Source organism: Sebastes fasciatus, chromosome 13 (genome assembly GCF_043250625.1).
Source record: "Sebastes fasciatus isolate fSebFas1 chromosome 13, fSebFas1.pri, whole genome shotgun sequence".
Taxonomy (NCBI): domain Eukaryota; kingdom Metazoa; phylum Chordata; class Actinopteri; order Perciformes; family Sebastidae; genus Sebastes; species Sebastes fasciatus.
In genome coordinates this window covers 19,128,613-19,145,287 of record NC_133807.1, presented here as the reverse complement: position 1 = coordinate 19,145,287, position 16,675 = coordinate 19,128,613, and the positions used below count along the sequence as shown (strand labels likewise).

General features: G+C 41.9%; 1 protein-coding gene and 1 long non-coding RNA gene across 13 annotated transcripts in view; one reads left to right on the top strand and one right to left on the bottom strand.

Annotated features, from left to right (window-relative positions):
• Window positions 1–289: 289 nt before the first annotated feature.
• The window catches only part of LOC141780684 (uncharacterized), a 20,155-nt gene continuing 3,769 nt past the window's right edge, over window positions 290–16,675 (bottom strand). The window contains exons 2-5 of one of the 2 annotated variants that reach the window (XR_012596710.1): window positions 15,660–15,751; window positions 12,426–12,521; window positions 9,511–9,617; window positions 290–1,605 (exon numbers count right to left, since the gene is read on the bottom strand). This is a non-coding gene — a long non-coding RNA (uncharacterized LOC141780684). Of the gene's footprint in view, window positions 1,606–2,097; window positions 2,966–9,510; window positions 9,618–12,425; window positions 12,522–15,659; window positions 15,752–16,675 lie in introns of those variants that run through there. The other variant, XR_012596711.1, reaches the window with a different exon arrangement.
• elavl3 (ELAV like neuron-specific RNA binding protein 3) overlaps window positions 10,283–16,675 on the top strand; it is a 19,533-nt gene continuing 13,140 nt past the window's right edge. For 2 of the 11 annotated variants that reach the window (XM_074656004.1, XM_074655998.1), the window contains exon 1: window positions 10,286–10,844. In XM_074656004.1, coding sequence (XP_074512105.1) covers window positions 10,836–10,844 — 9 coding nt within the window. In that variant the 5' untranslated portion in view covers window positions 10,286–10,835. Of the gene's footprint in view, window positions 10,845–16,675 lie in introns of all 11 variants that reach the window. The other 9 variants (XM_074656002.1, XM_074656001.1, XM_074656000.1 and 6 more) reach the window with 7 other exon arrangements.

The following is a 16,675-nucleotide window of genomic DNA, read 5'->3' as shown; positions in this document are numbered from 1 at the left end:
CAACCTGCTAGTGGCACATATATCCACCTCAGTTTAAGGTTTCACTGGTTTCATTTCTGTTTAAAATTTAGGAAGCAGGACAGAGAAGTTTCCAGCCCTAATTACTCTCACAATGTCCTACTGTAGAGGGGATTTTTTTTTTTTTTACTTTGACAACAGGACTTCACTCAGAAAACCATCTGGCATGAAATGTCCTATTTGAGTGGACAGGATTTTTTCTTGATGGTTTCTTCCATTAGCTCCAGCTCACAAGGACTGGTCCTATTGTTGAATTTTAATCTCATTAGAAAACAAAATGCACAATAGCAGCATCTAGAGGACTGCTTGCACTACACATCATGTCTCTGTGAGACAACAGAGCATGTTGTACCGAGACCACACCATCAGGTGGGGCTGTTCACCATGATTGGAGAAGAAAGAAAGCCTTGCCTCATCAGTGATTGTTTAAGATTCAGTCCTCAAATTTGACCTCTACGAGGAGATGGCTACAGCTTTGTTTACTGGCCTACTGCCTTACAGTGACTGGAAGTCACATTAGAGAGACAATTGGTATAAAAACATGTTTACGGTTCTAAAACAAGTCGCCGTAAAAGGATTCTTTAGGTAAAACAAATATGTCAGAAACTGCATATTTGACAGGCCCTTTCTCTGTCTGTCTGAGCAAATGAGGAATGACATTGTCAGCGAGTCTTCCCCACTAATGGAGGACTTGTCAGTTTATTGTAATGGCAGGTCTACGTCTCCCTCCTCCCTGCCTGCATGCCTGCAATCATTCCATACCCCCGTGCCTACTATGAGGAATTAATATAGCAAAGCTCGCTGCAGCAGCCCTCCCCCCCACAGCTCACTCCTTCTACCCCACAGTCGTCCTATTCAGCACCCTGGAGAGCTGCTGCAGGTACTCGGCCTGGCCGTCCTCTGCGAGATGGTTGATGAATGGCATGAATTGTATAGGAGGGATGTGAAAAATGGAAAGAGGGGAGACGGAGGTAAAATTAACCTTGCGTGACAGAGGCTTGGCTGTAGCCGAGCAAGGACAGACGTCTTGGGGATATATGTTTATGCATGGAGCAGCAGTCAGAGCAGCATCAGAGCTCGCAGCAGGCATGAGTCTGGTCCATAGATGCTGCTAATGAAAATAAATGAAGCTCTCTATCTCTCCCCCTATACAGGCACGCTTCCATCACAATGCCAAAACTCGTCTTTTTTTTCCTCTGCTGCTCCAGGGTTCAGCAAATTCTAATTAATTGTGCTTTCCATAATTGATTTGTTTATCAATGACATATAATATTCTTCTTCTCCAGGCAATCATATGTGCATACCTGAAGAAATATATTTCTACATATTTACCATGAACATTTCAGTATGAATTCATAGATATATGTTATGTTTGTGTGACATTGCAGTGTCCTTGTATAGTTGGAAAACCCACCTACTATATATAAGTGGGCTGAGCCATGCCTGCTTTATCCTTCTGTCTGCACCTTCCCTGCCTGCTTCCTTGCTTTTCTGTTCATCGAAGGCTTTCAATTCCTAGATCGGCACTATTGTTTGAGCGCCCAGCCCCCACGGCAGCGAGAGCCCCCACCACCACCACCATCACTGCTGTGTTACCAAAGAACAAAAGAGAGAGTGTCAGACACCACCCACTAGATCTCTTTCACACGAGAGCCCCCACCTCAGTTCCAGATGGGGTTGCCTTTTTTCAGGGTTTCTCTCAACCCCAAGAGTCCTCCAAAATGGAGGCCCCCCTCCCCCCGGAGCCCACTACTCAGCTGCCCGTCATCCACCTGCTCCGCCGCCACGCGCCCGTGGCCAGGGCACGTCCCCTCTCTATCCCACCCCACCAGGGAGTCCTATTAAAATCATTAACCACTTTTTTTACTGGGGTCTGCTTCCAGGATATTACTCCGCCAGCAGTAAAAACTTTAACAACATTAACTCATAAAAAGGAAGGACAAACCCACAATCTATCTTATGGATAAAAAGGAAAAACAATTACCAACAATGAAAAAATACACAGGCAATAACTTTAAAAAGATAAATAGCGACGGTTTTCTGCAAACACTATGATATCAACCTGAAGAAATGCTGGTTGCACTTTATTTGTTGTTAAATATTATTGCTCTACCTTTTATATTGAACATGAGAAGAGAAGCAGGTGGTTAAATCACTGTTCATTCGACCTGAAGACAAGTTGGTTGCATTTTATTTTTGGGTAAATATTGCACTGCGTTGTATCTTGAGAACTGAAGCAGCGGGTCCTGAAGTTGCACTTTTTATTATTTTCAAATAAAAGGTGTATGTATTTGCCATTAAGCATTGTGTTTACTTGTTTATATCCATAATCAATTTATCCCTGATTCCCTTACAAGAAAAACTTTGAGGAATCCTGACCTGCACTGTCCAGAATCCAGCTATTTATTTCACAGTCACAATGATTTAAATTTTGGCAAAAAACAAGTTACTGTATCGATTTCAAGTCATTGAATCTTATCATATCGTTCTAGATGAGCCAAATATCGTCCTTGAATCGTATCGGAACCAAAAGTGACACGTCGTACACACATCGTATCGTTGTAAAAACATATTGTTACACCCGTAATGTGAAATACATTTTAACAAGTAAAAAAAAAATGATTTCCAGGTCATTCGAGCTCTTCAACTCTTCAGCTCCTAAAGCAGGATGGAGGAATTACACCAAACTGAATATTGTAATCAATAATGCTAATTCTAATCTCTGTCCTGTGGTGGCGGTGATACAGGGGGCAGGCAGATGCTCATTTGTTTGTTTCTCTCAAAGCATCAACATGTAGCTTCTTCAGGAGAATCTCTGCTTCGACCTCAACCCCTGTCTTGACCTTTCCCCTCCAGGGACAGAGAGCGAGGTGTAGCAACAGGACACATCTGCTGCAAGACAGCTGTTATGACTCCTAATGTTGATCCTACAGTCAGGGTTCGGAGGCTGGGGGGGGGGGTAAAGGTAATCATTGCTGAATCACTTAAAATCTGCTTAATTGCTACAAAACACACAAATCTACATCCACCCCTCCTCCAGACACAAAACAGTAAATTGAGCTATTCAGACAGAAGAAAAAATAGCTGCAGTTTATCCTTATTAACTGATAAACTGTAAAGAATCAATTGTATCTTGGGCAGCAACACAGAAGGCTCAGCCACCAGTATGCACAGCCACACTTTCTCTTCTGCCTACATTACATGCATGGGTGCATGCGATGCTGTCACTCACTAACCAAGATTTATGGAAATATTCCCTTCCAGCTCCACTCAGTGCAGTGCACACAGCCCACTGCTATTACTGAGCTCCATGCTGGAATATATGCAGATATATGCATCTAATATGTTTATGACTTCTTTACAGCACTCGCTTCAGTCTTTTTACAGGTTGTGTGCTGCAGGAAACGACCAAACCCCCATCACCATTACCACCACCACCACCCCCATCCCACCATCATCCTCCAGTCCCTGAGGGTTCAAGCACCCAAATCAATTGAAAGAAAGAGGAGTGCACTGTGGTCCTCCCCCTACATCTGTCAGGGAGGGAAAGCAGGAGGGGCCGCACTCACGGGCCGTACAGGGGAACAATATCACTCCATCTGTCACAAACCGTTTCATCTCTGATGGGATGAAATATAGCTCGCAAATACATCTACCTCTATATCATCTATGTGTATTAGCTTACTGGTGCCCAAGCCATATACCAATTCCCAGAAGCATACGCAGCGGCTTTTTGTCTCGTATTACTTTCCTCCCACCAGCCAGCACTCTCCAACCACCTTGCAAATTATGCTTTTAAGCCAAACAGCATGTTAAAAGAAATTATTCCACTTTACACAGTGAACCAGTTAATGAAAGTGGAACACCACCAAGTAACGAAATTTGCATGTAAAAAGTTCCAGTATGAATGTGCAGAGCAGCGAACCTGAAAGCGTAATGAAAGAGGCAGCACATATTGTATTTGGAGGAAATACTGGAGAAAAAAAAAAAGTAAGATGCAATCTGCTAATAACCAGAGAGCTCTTTCATATTTAAATGGTGCTGCTGCTGTGTTTGGAGGATGGGTGTGGCCCGTTGATTCTTCTTGCCTCCTGAGCTGTCGCGGCTTTGTGACGTCCATTTGCTCTATCAAATTATGCTATCGGACCGGTCACCGTTCAGAGGACAAAATGACAACCCCGACAATACCTATCAAAGTGCTGCACACTGAGCTCCGACAAAACAAGCTACTGTAGCCCGGTGATCCGATGAGCTGTAAGAGCAGCACAAAATGGCTTTGGCTGTTTACTGGAGGGAGGAACGAAAAACTAAAACCCATATCCCCAAGAGCCATCATGCATCTCTCTCAGCAGCAGGTAGAGCTGCAATCTCAGTCATTCATATTTAATTCCACAAGAGTTTCCGGCCAGACTAATGTGCTATTGATTTCAAGTCTCCTGTTACTGAAACAGGGGAGGGCCATGATGGGGAGAGAGCTGGACTACAGGGAGTGAGAGCAAGAGATTGAAAGAGGAGAGGAGGAAGGATGGAGAAGATGGAGGGGGAGAGAATAGAGTGCAACGGCTAAACCAGTGAGTTTCTCTAGCAAACATTATCAAATCAAAGCCCGCGTTGTCTATCTAACAATCTACTCTTTATCCGTCAAGTAAACACGCAACAAATACTACATGAAAGCACATTTCAGGTTATTTTATATTATTTATTGCTCATTAAAAGTCTGAGCATTTACTCAGCTCATGAAGCTAAAAGCAGCTCATCTTAACAGAAGCAGACGTGTATCTCTTCTATTCGTTTTGTGTCTGTCACTTGTGTGTTTTGTTCGGCAGGAAAAAGGAGCGAGAAAAAAACAAAGAGAATGTCTGAGAGCTTTGTGTATTTAAGGTCTCTCCCCAGATACCAACTCAGACAGGACAAAATGAAAGATTAATAACCATGCGGCTTTATATTTAAAAAGGTTTTCAGTAAAACATGGTCTCTGCGACGGAGGTTAGTCCTGCTTCACCCAACCTCAAAGCCACGTGAACATTCACACACACACTCAAAGGTGGCACAGATATTGTTATGATTAACACGTATTAATATATACCAGCACCTTGATTTTTTTCTTTAGACAAATAATAAGAAATGTGGCACATAAATATCGCCTCATCTCATATCGCACCGAACACAAACAAACAAAAGACAGATAACTGTTCACCGAGAATTAAACAGGCACATGGAAAGCAGAATATAATCCATAAATAAAAAGATGACAAGAGCGTCTACTTCAGAGACTTCCTCCCACCAGCCTGTCTACTCTAATAATAGCCCAGAGACAACACATCCAGACACACAGAGGGAGAGATGTAGAGAGGAAGAGAGGAGAGAGACGGAGAGAAAGTGCAAGAGTGAACCCAAGAGGGAGACCACAAGAAAATTGCCAAATAATACATAAAGGGTTGAATTAGGCCAGTTGCCATTATCAACAAATGTCCTTTTAAAAAAGAGGCTAATTTAATTTTGGATGCTTTCCTGAAAGCAATAACTGCTTCACTGCTGCTGCCATGAAAAAAACCCTGAATTGCCACGAGCCAGGCCCAGTGGAGAGACCACTGAATTAACCAGACCTGAGGCTGCATCATCCGACCCATCCCCCAGACACACTGTCATAGTGTCACTCTCTCTCCTTCACACACACACAAGGCCACTAGATTACCGCAGGGCAATGGCAACAGGCATTCATTTTGACGTAATACTACAAGAAGAATAGAGATGAGGAACAGAAAAGAAGAAGGCTTAGGAATTCAGACCTAAAGGGGGATTCTTGCGATTTACAAAGACAAGTATTATTATATATTTACTATCCAGAGTTCAAACACATAATGAATTTGTATTTCCTATTAGGGCTGGGCAATATATAACAATATTGTATTGATATTGTGATATGAGACTAGATATTGTCTTAGATTTTGGATGTCATAATATCGTGATATGGCATAAGTGTTGTCTTTTCCTGGTTTTAAAGGCTGCAAGTGATGTAATTTTCTGAACTTGTTCTAGCTGTTCTATTATTTGCCTTTACCCACTTAGTCATTATATCCACATTACTGATGATTATTTATCAAAAGTCTCATTGTTTAAATATTTTGTAAAGCAAAATAGTGAACTCTACAATATCGATATCGAGGTATTTGGTAAAAATTATCGGGATATTTGATTTTCTCCACATCGCCCAGCCCTAATTCACTACTGTTCTGGTCGTCCTGTATAGATAAAACACTATCATTACAATTAAAAAATGCTATGTAAGGGTCGTATGTTTTGGTCCTGCCAGTCAGTATTACAGTTTTTCAGATACCAATACCTGTTTCGGAAATGCGTCCGATACTGGCCAAAATTCAGGATCAGGTATCGGCGAGTACGCCAGTCTATGCACCGATCCCATACCATAATTTATAAACCCAGAAAAAAAATCAACTTGTTTAACTGGAAATCAATTCTTCTTCACTACTCCAAAACAGTAGCTTTCACTGTGCTGTCGCCCTGGATGTATCATGGCTGCTACTGGCAGCAAGTAATATTATATATAAATATATATTAGTAATAATAATAATAATAATAATAATAATAATGATAAACTATTAAGGCTGTCAATCAATTAAAATATTGAATCGTGATTAATCAGATGATTGTCTATAGTTAATCGCGATTAATCACAAATTAATCGCACATTTTTTGATCTGTTTAAAATGTACCTTAAAGGGAGATTTGTCAAGTGTTTAATACTTTTATGTCTTATGTCTTATCAACATGGGAGTAATATACTGCTTTTATGCAAATGTATGTTTATATTTATTATTGGAAATCAATTAACAACACAAAACAATGACAAATATTGTCCAGAAACCCTCACAGGTACTGCATTTAGCATACAAAATATGCTCAAGTCATAGCATGGCAAACTGCAGCCCAACAGGCAACAACAGCTGTCAGTGTGTCAGTGTGCTGACTTGACTATGACTTGACCCAAACTGCATGTGATTATCATAAATTGGGTATGTCTGTAAAGGGGAGACTCGTGGGTACCCATAGAACCAATTTTCATTCACATATCTTACGGTCAGAGGTCAAGGGACCATGACATGGCCATGGCCATGACAGTTTTTCCTCACCAAAATTTAGTGTAACTTCGTAGTGTTATTTAACCTCCTTAACGACAAGCAAGTATGACATGGTTGGTACCAATGGATTCCTTAGGTTTCATATGATGCCAGTATCTTCACTCTAGCTTTAAAACTGAGCTGAAAGCTGAGGCTGAATGAGACTATTAAATGTCATCACGCCGACTCGTTCGCCTTTACAGCCTTGTTGTGTGCTCATGTGACTGTGGGTGACTGCGGGCTCAGCTAGAGTGAAAATACTGGTATCATATATAACTAGAAAACCATGTCATACTAGCTTGTTGCGAAGGAGGGTAAATAATGCTCCAAACTTACACTACATTTTGGCGAGGAAAAACTGGCATGGCCATTTTCAAAGGGGTCCCTTGACCTCTGACCTCAAGATATGTGAATGAAAATGGGTTCTATGGGTACCCACGAGTCTCCCCTTTACAGACATGCCCACTTTATGATAATCACATGCAGTTTGGGGCAAGTCATAGTCAAGTCAGCACACTGACACACTGACAGCTGTTGTTGCCTGTTGGGCTTCAGTTTGCCATGTTATGATTTGAGCATATATTTTATGCTAAATGCAGTACCTGTGAGGGTTTCTGGACAATACTTGTCATGTTTTTGCGTTGGTAATTGATTTCCATTTGCATAGAGCAAGCATATTTGCCCACTCCCATGTTGATAAAAGTATTAAATACTTGACAAATCTCCCTTTAAGGTAGATTTTGAACAAATACAAAATGTGGGATTAATTAACTATGGACAATCATGTGATTAATTTGCTATCAAATATCTTAATCGATTGACAGCCCTATTCAAAATCTCTTAAGCTTATTTCAGACATCTAACTAAAAACTCATTCAGAAAAACCTATTGACTTCGAGATGAGGGAACCGGACGTAAACTTATAAATAAAGTTGTAAAAAAAAAAAAAGAAATAAACTGCTATCTAAAACATATATGTATTTTCCTGCTCTTCCTACTACATTTTCTGCTGAGTATGTTTCGTCTGTGGGCTGCTGAACTTCAAAATCAGTGAACTAATTTTGTAAATGCTAAGCGTTCGTCCCGTTGGCACCGAGGAGCATTCCATGATACGCTAAGAGAAAAGGACCGCTGCAACAAGACTCCTAATCACCACTAGTGGAGGAACCCTCAACAATAAGAAAATAATCAGTAGAATAACAAAAAGGCTTTTAAGCAAAACCAATGCTTGATCCTTTGATTCAGTAATGTACAATGGGCGCTTCAAATGCCCTCTTACCCACAGGGAGGATTCAGCTGCCGTGCTACTAACCGGGGCTCTAATGAGGGGCCACAATTAAGCCCATTTATTCACATTAAGTGTGAACTGTAAGTGGGGCTGCAGTCAGTCGACAGACCTGGGCGCCTTTGTGTTACAAGAGCCGCTTTTATGCAGCAAACAAAGACGGAAAAAACACAAGCACCTAATGACCGAATCTCTTCTCAGACATTCATACACACACACACACACACACACACGCTACTCTTCCTCCCTCTCTACCAAACTGACTCAAAGGCTCCAACGCATCCAGGCTCAGTTGAGTCACTGCTTGACAGAGCGGTGGGGGCGGGGTTAAGACAGACTGACAGTGGGGCTCCATCTCTATCCTCTTATTAACGCTTAACGAGTGCTTTCCTCATGCAATATTCATCTCCACTAATATCATCCAAGCTCTGAGCCGAGCTCGCTACTTATGTAAGGCAATTATGTAAAATATCAGACAGGGCCCGTGTTCAGAAACTGACTGGAAGAGAGCTGCAGGACAATGACAGAGAGAGAGAGGGGGGATACAAGAGTGACTGGGAAGGTGGGAGAAACAATAAGAGAGATACAGTACGAGGAAATTAGCTAGTGGCATGTCCTGTGCTATATCTTCATCTGCGTATATAGACAGCATCCACATATCCATCAAGGACAAGTAGTCAATAATGCAAACTATTTCCTCCCTCGCACCATCGCTCCTTACAGCCAGAGACGTCTAAGGACTCTTCAAGGTCAGTTAGGGACTGGTTGTTGTTGCAGGAGGACTCACATCAGCACCACTTGTCCGCTCATCGACAGATAAACAGGAGACACTAATTCAAAGCACAACCTTACCCTCACCATCTCACACGAACAGCAACTAGACTCGTATACAAATAAACAAACATACACTGATTTAGGCGCCTTTGCACGCACGCACACACGCCCACCCCCCCAGGTCAAGGCCCTATGGGGGTCTGCACAGAAATAGGTCATTTGTCACACATGATGTCCCGGGGCAGGGGATGCATTATAGATGAGCCCAAACAGCATGTCTCAGTGAGCACTCACCACACAGGAGGGAGCAGCAGGAGGTGGGCAGAGAGGGGTGAGAACTCCTCAGGAAGGGGATGCAGGGATGTCGTAAAGTAAGACAAAAATCACTGCTGGCCACATTTCTGTTCAGAAAAGCAAAGAAAGGAGATCATTCAGCACGGCCTGATCACAGCTACAACTGCACCTTTCTCAACTTTTCACTGAATGGACATGAATTAATTCATCTAATTTGTTATTCTCATGTCTGCACCTGACCCTATAGCTAGCTAGCCATCTGCTTTGAGAGGTCCAGAAATCATCCACTCATTAGTCGTATTATGGATTTAACGCTTTTGTTTGTCGCCACAATTCACACCCAATTATTGCATATTTTGTGTCTTTTCCCCTCCTTTGCTTCAATTCTGTGATTATCAGCTGAGAATGTGGACGCAGAAAGTCTGCCGATTCACACTCAAAAAATGGCTTTTATTTGCAAAGACAAAGGCCCAAGGAGTGAAGTTGTTTGCTATGGTTTCAAACAGAACCTAAATGGAGAATAAGAGAGAAAAGGAAGGGGCTGCGCTGCTGAGGGGAGAAGTGAGTGCAAAGTGTGGGGAATGAGAGAGACAAGTCTGCTGTCTTGTGCTGCACCCATCTGTTCTGAAAGTGCAGGTGGAGCCCTATTCACTCCGCTCTGCATGTGTGTGTGTGTGTGTGAAGAGGGGGGCAGGAAGAAAGGAAGGGCAGCGAGGAAAAAAGGGAGTGGAGAGATGGAAGGGCAGGGATGGAGGAGGGAGGGGATGTTGGAGGGGGGGCTCTTGGTGATCTCTCCTGAAGGGGATAATGGGAGAGGAGCGCATTGCAATGGCTGCCATGTAGTACCCTCCCTGCACAATTAGCCAATCAGCAGCGCGCTCTGCCAGCCAGGAGGACGCATAAAAGAAGAACATTGCAGCAGAGGCACAGAAGGAGACTGCGAGAGGAGCAGGGAATTACACATAAAGACAGCAGAAGCAGAACACCCTCCCCTGGACACACCCTGCTGAGGATCACTGCTTCTCTTTTTTTCTGAAACCATCGCCCACGCCACTCGGAGAGAACGCTCTCCCTCATCATCATCCAGTAGAAAACCCCTTTCTCCTCATTTTCATCCTATAGAGGACACCTACAATCTCAGAGGGCTGAGACTCCCTGGCGAAGATTGTATTTTTTTCATTTTTTTCTTTTTTTTTTCTTTTCATTTGGACTCCTGACAGAACATAAAGGGCCATATAATAGAAAGGGCCGAAGAGCAGATAAGAGACTCCAGCTTCAAGACCAGTGGAAAGAAGGACCTAGATTTCTTTCATTGTACGTCAAGAATGGTTACTGTACGTATGACTCCATTTCTCTTATATTAGTGAAGGGGATGCTGTGGCAGCATGCTTACACTGCATCCCTTTATTTTGGATTTATTATGCACTATACAATGCATGTACACATGTGATGCAGCCAGATTTATTTATTACTCATATCTATTACTGGTGTTATTTTAAACGGAGCTCCATGGCTGTGCCCACATGCCACAACATAGACGATCTTTGGGATTAGTAGTGTGCTGTGTTTTTGTTGCTGATGCCGTATTATTATGATAAGATTAACGATCGATAGCGGTAATTAGCGGTCTCATACTGAGTGATGCGCCATGCCGGCTGCGCTCCAGCCTGCAGTCATCATAAAGTCTTTATCCTGCCATTTTAGATATAGCACAGCCTTTTACGTGTTTTGTACCACAGCCTTTTCGAATGAATGTCGAAGCTCTGCTGGTTATTATTTCCTAAAGGATACAGGAGTCAGGGATGTAGGAATTCCGCAGGATTACAGTGATGGAGATGGAGATGGTGATGGAGATGTTGATGGAGAGAGGCGCTGGTTCAGTGGGGGGAGGCTTTCTTTGCATGGTGCAGCACAAGGATGCTGGAGACAACTTTCTGAGACAAAACATGATGCCTCGGAGGCTGAGGGCCCCATCCAGCAAAAGGCAAAGGAGAAAGGAAAAAAAAGGGTCGAGTCACTCCGGGAGGGGGAGGGGGGATGGAGGAGGAAGAGGAGGAGAGGAGGAGGGAGATTACGCATCCATTGGTTTGCATTGAATCAGACAAAGTCCCCAAAATTCCTCAGGGTATCTCGTTGCGATGCAACCGAGTAAATGGGCTGGAAAACCTCACAGAGAGGCCGCGACAGTGAGGACGCGCACGGACATCTCCATCCATTTTAAGCGCATTTTCCTCCTCCAAGTATATCACATCTCATACAGTGTACAAGATGGCCATGCTGGCGTTGACGCGTGTCGGATAAAAGGAGGATGTGAGCGGTGATAAATTAGCTCTGCTGTGAGAGCCGACGGCCGGGTTGGTTGGTTGGGCGTGTCTCTGTCTCTGCTGGACTAAACGAGGGCCTGAAGCCTCCAACGGGCCTTTAGGCTACTCTACAGCTTTACCTCTCTGGCCACGCTGCACACAGCACATCGAGAGTTCATTTACGCAGCGCAATTAAAGACACATTTACATTAAATTATAGAAAAATAGAAAACAAGAATCAGCGTGGATGCTGCTTTAAATCACATGTTTTTAAAGTGACATAAAAAAACTATTTTATTATAGTCTAATTTTGTGGAATTATTAGAATTAGAATTATTTCTTAGAATTAGAATTATTTTTTAGAATTCGAATTCGAATTATATCTAATAATGGTAAAATGTCAGGCTGTTCAGACTAACATTGTTTAACACATATAGGAGGAAACAGGATGTGAGAGATATGAACAACTTTAACATTTCATTGAATTTAAATATTGCTCCGGAATAAAATGCAAAATGGAGGTGGACAGTTTTCACCATGTGTGAGTCTCTAACTGTCCACCTGAACACATCTCTCCAATCCCAGTTTTAGTCCCTCTTTGTTGCACATCACCTATTGTCCCTGGCAGGCCTTGTAGACAGGATCAGGATCAGGATCAGGATCAGGCACACTGCTGCTCCCCTCCACATGGTCCGCAGTCCTCCAGTCCTGTATACCGCAGTGCCAAGCAAATAAAAAGCGTTGAGTCAGATAACCTATCCGAGGCACTTACACAATTCAAGGACAAGGGCAGCCGAGGCCATCACTGGAAAACCAGTCTAAACGGTTAAGGTTAAAAAACACTGAATTGAATAGAAATATGTTATAGGTTAAAGGATTATTCTCTGTCCAAAATAAAAAAATATGAAAAGGAATTCATGTAGCACAGTTCAGACATATGGCCTGACTAACTTATATGAAATGTAATTATGTTATGTAAGCGGTGGTTCGCCTCCTGTTGCCAACGACTTCATGTAATTATCAGCAACAAATATAAAAGCCTGTAGGGAAGAAAGAGGTGGATGAGACTGCAACATTTTTATGTATAAGCATATATAATTTCAATATTATGAACAGGGTGCATAAAAATGCTTGATAATATTATGAGTAGTATGCTAAAATATTATTTTCTCTGATAATAGTGGCCTTATATACACACCAAATTAAAGCCAGTTTACAGCTTTTTTTAATTCCAAACATCACTTGAATGCAACAGTATTAATTCTGTAAATAAATATGTGGGATTGCTGGTGTTTTTCATGGCATTTTTTGACTTGTGGCTGTCGACTGTAACAGTCATTGTTCCCTGAGAGTCCTGCAGCCTCCTGGCCACGACACAAAGCGCCACTGTTTACATTAATATTCATAGTGCTGCCATAGCCCTCTGCGAGGGAGACGAGGAGGAACGGGTGGCTCTTTTGTTTGCTCCTTTCAATACGTTTATTCAGCAAAAAGGCGCTCCATGAATGCCTGCAGAGCACAGCAGAGCAACACTGGCCTTTAAATAATAATTTAAAAAAAGGACGCTAAATAATAATAAAAGGAGATTATGTTGTGCCATTTAAAATATATGTGATTTATTTCTTAATTGCTCGTTTTTAAAGATGATTAAATATATATAATAAAGAGGATTGGTGGTGTTTTTGCTGGATCTCTCAGGCCTCTGTGGCCTCAATGAGACCAATGAGAAAGCCACTCCCTTTTTCAGCACGCTGGATAGCGCCCCACTGCTACATTACAAGGACTCACAGGACACGTTTGTCTCATCTGAGCCTCTGACGTTGTCTGCTCCCATCTTATCAAAGCACACAGAGGCTGAAATCTTTTAGAAATCTCTTCTTTTTAGTCGTCGGAGTAGGAGAATAGGAGGGTAGCCTCGGTGCATGGCTGACAGAGGGCTGTGACTCCTGTCGTCCTGTTGTTTTACAGCTGCCACCATGATCCCTTAAGCTGCAGAGAGTGTGGCTAATGCCCTTTGTTTGGGATAATCCGGTAATCTGTGTTATTTAGAGGGCTCATTTACACTTCAGCCTAGCATTCAGTTTTTAATTCATGCCTTCCAGAGAAAAAAATAATTTATATAATGTGGACAAGGTTATATGTTAAAAGGAGATCATTGTTAGTTGATAATATCCAGGTGGATTTCTAAAAGTGTTTCTTCATTTTGATTGATGATCAGTTGTGTCAACACAAAGATATTACACACACACACTGCACAGTGAATTTAAATCTACTAAGCCTAAAATTACCAAATCTTTTTAGCTGGGACTGCATGCCAAATCGAAAATACTGATGGTGACTATGTCATTTTCTCTCTTGTTATATCTTCACACTCTCAGTGCATTGTAAACATGTAACAAATCTCATGTTATGACTTAAAACTGGGAGACGCTTATTCTTCTGTACATTATAGCCTCCAGTGCTGTGCTGCATTTGGAGCAGAAATGAATTGAGGCAAAGCGGTTTACAGGCATCATGAAGACTAGAGACTGCTGCATTTACATTCAGTCATGTAACGCTTCTGTGTTTTGTAATTTAATAGTGAACAGTGTAGGTGGTGGTACATGTGCTCGCTTGGCAGTGGAGGCAGGGCTCTTGTTTGCGTGCAAGTCTGGGTTCATGTGTTTGGCAGAGGAGGCAGGGCTCTTGTTTGCGTGCAAGTCTGGGACCATGTGTGGGCGATGCTGATGCAGTACATTAAATATTAAGGGAGATCTCACAGAACCCCAAAATAGAAAAAAAAAGCAGTGTGGGACACATAGTGCTACCCTAACAACCGGGATATTTGAGGAAATTTAAAAAGATTATTTTTGTGGCATGTTTTCGTCCTGATTAGATAGAAATATGTTGAGAGAGAAGGAGCAATAATATGCAACAAAGGACGCAGGACGTCATGGTTACCAGGTACTCCTGGGATGGACGTTTTTATTGTCTCCAGTAGTCGAAAATGTCTGGAGCCTTTAGTAGATCTATACTGGGCGTATTAGGATTATTCATGCTATTGTAGGCTACAACATCACAATGATTTATTGTCTCGTTGTCATAGTAATTGGGTTTCTGCAAACAAAACTCTATTTGATTTTTGCTGTTGGAATATGAAATATGACGGCCTAAAGATGAAACTATCCTCTGTTTTTTTTTTTATCATTTCTATTTGTTTCAAAGCATGCTGTTCCTCTCTATTTCTGCATGGAAATCTTAATCTTGGTTGCTGCTTGTGTCAGCCACATCTCAGTGAATTATATAACTTCACACTGTTCACTGGGGATGTGTGTTCTGCCATGTTGAGGGTTATTTCAGCTGGCGAGTCAAATTTGCCCTAATATGTTTTTTTTTTTGTTCCTTCAAAATGCTTTTTGTCAGATTTGGGACACAGTCAGTTGCTCATATTTCTGTTAGTCAGATGCATCACATCACACACCAGTGTACAAAAAATACAGCTTGATTCCACCTTTTTTGTGTGTGTTCATCGTATCATAATTCATAACGCCATGAAAAAGATTTTTAGCCAGTGGATCAAAATCTTGTGACAGATTGCGATCTGTGTTTCACCGCCTTTGTGCGTAGCTGTGTGTCTGAAGTATTTTATTTTTAGGCGGTCTTAACTCCGTCACTGTGCTCCTTCTCCCCTTGTCATTATCAATCTGACTTGCTGATATTCCCTGCTTCTGCGAAAGCCATATAATATTAATACACGGAGGAAAAAAACGTCTGACCTGCATATCTGCTCCTAATAAGCGCAGACACAAACACACACTGAGAGTAAGAAAGCCATTAGAAACAATGCAGTCTTTGAGGGGCTGTTACCTGGGCAACGTGAGTCGAGGTGAGGCTCAAAGCGAGACGGCAGGTTACAGAGACGAGGAGAAAAGGCAGGTTAGACAGAGCCACTCGTCTCTCTGGAAAAGGAGAGAAGACATGAAATGGCACGTAGATGTGAAGAAATCAATTATATTAGTAATGTGGTAATAACACAGAAACACAGTTGATACAAACACAACACGAGGGTGGATTTTCATGAGATGGTGATGGATGTGTGGGAATACAAATACAGCTTGTTATCAGAGGATATAATCCAAAAAGCTACAGGGGCCAGGTAAATACTTATGTTTAAGTTTCAGTGACACCTACAGTATTTCTACATTCCCTGAATATCATTTTGGAATAATTCTGAAGATTAATTTATTAAGTCCCTTTGTTGCTTTGGACTTCATTGTGAGACCCTAAGAGCTTTAGAGGAGACTCATTTAGCCTTATTAACAAACATAACACCCACCAGTTAGAGATCTGCAACAGCTCGGACCAACAATCTGATATTATGGCACAACAAGCTCACTGTATATGCATTGAAACGGATTATTCAAACACCTTATACTTTTGTTTGTGAGAAGGAATGCAGGCATTTAAATGCAAATAGTCTACTGCAAATGCACACATTATAGAGACTAATTTTAGTTGCATGAGTCAACTTATTTACTTTGACATGTGCAGTGAATCAAATGTCTAATCTAATGATGTTTGAACATGAAAATAACATAAGATGCAAATGAAAAAAGCCAGCCCTTATATTCAATATGTGCACAATAAAATAGGATGTAACATTAGGATTTGCCAGTACATACCCCTATTAGATATTTGTGTCTAATTCAAACAGGTGAACAAATCAGTGCAGTTTGCAGTGATTTTCCATTTAGATTTACACTGGAAATAATGATCAAGAGACAGAGAGCTACTGTAGGTGTTGAGTGTAAAGGAAAGGGAAAGTGGAGAAGGAAGTTTCGTTTCTGGCCACGCAGATTATCCTTGAGGAGCCCCAGTGGATC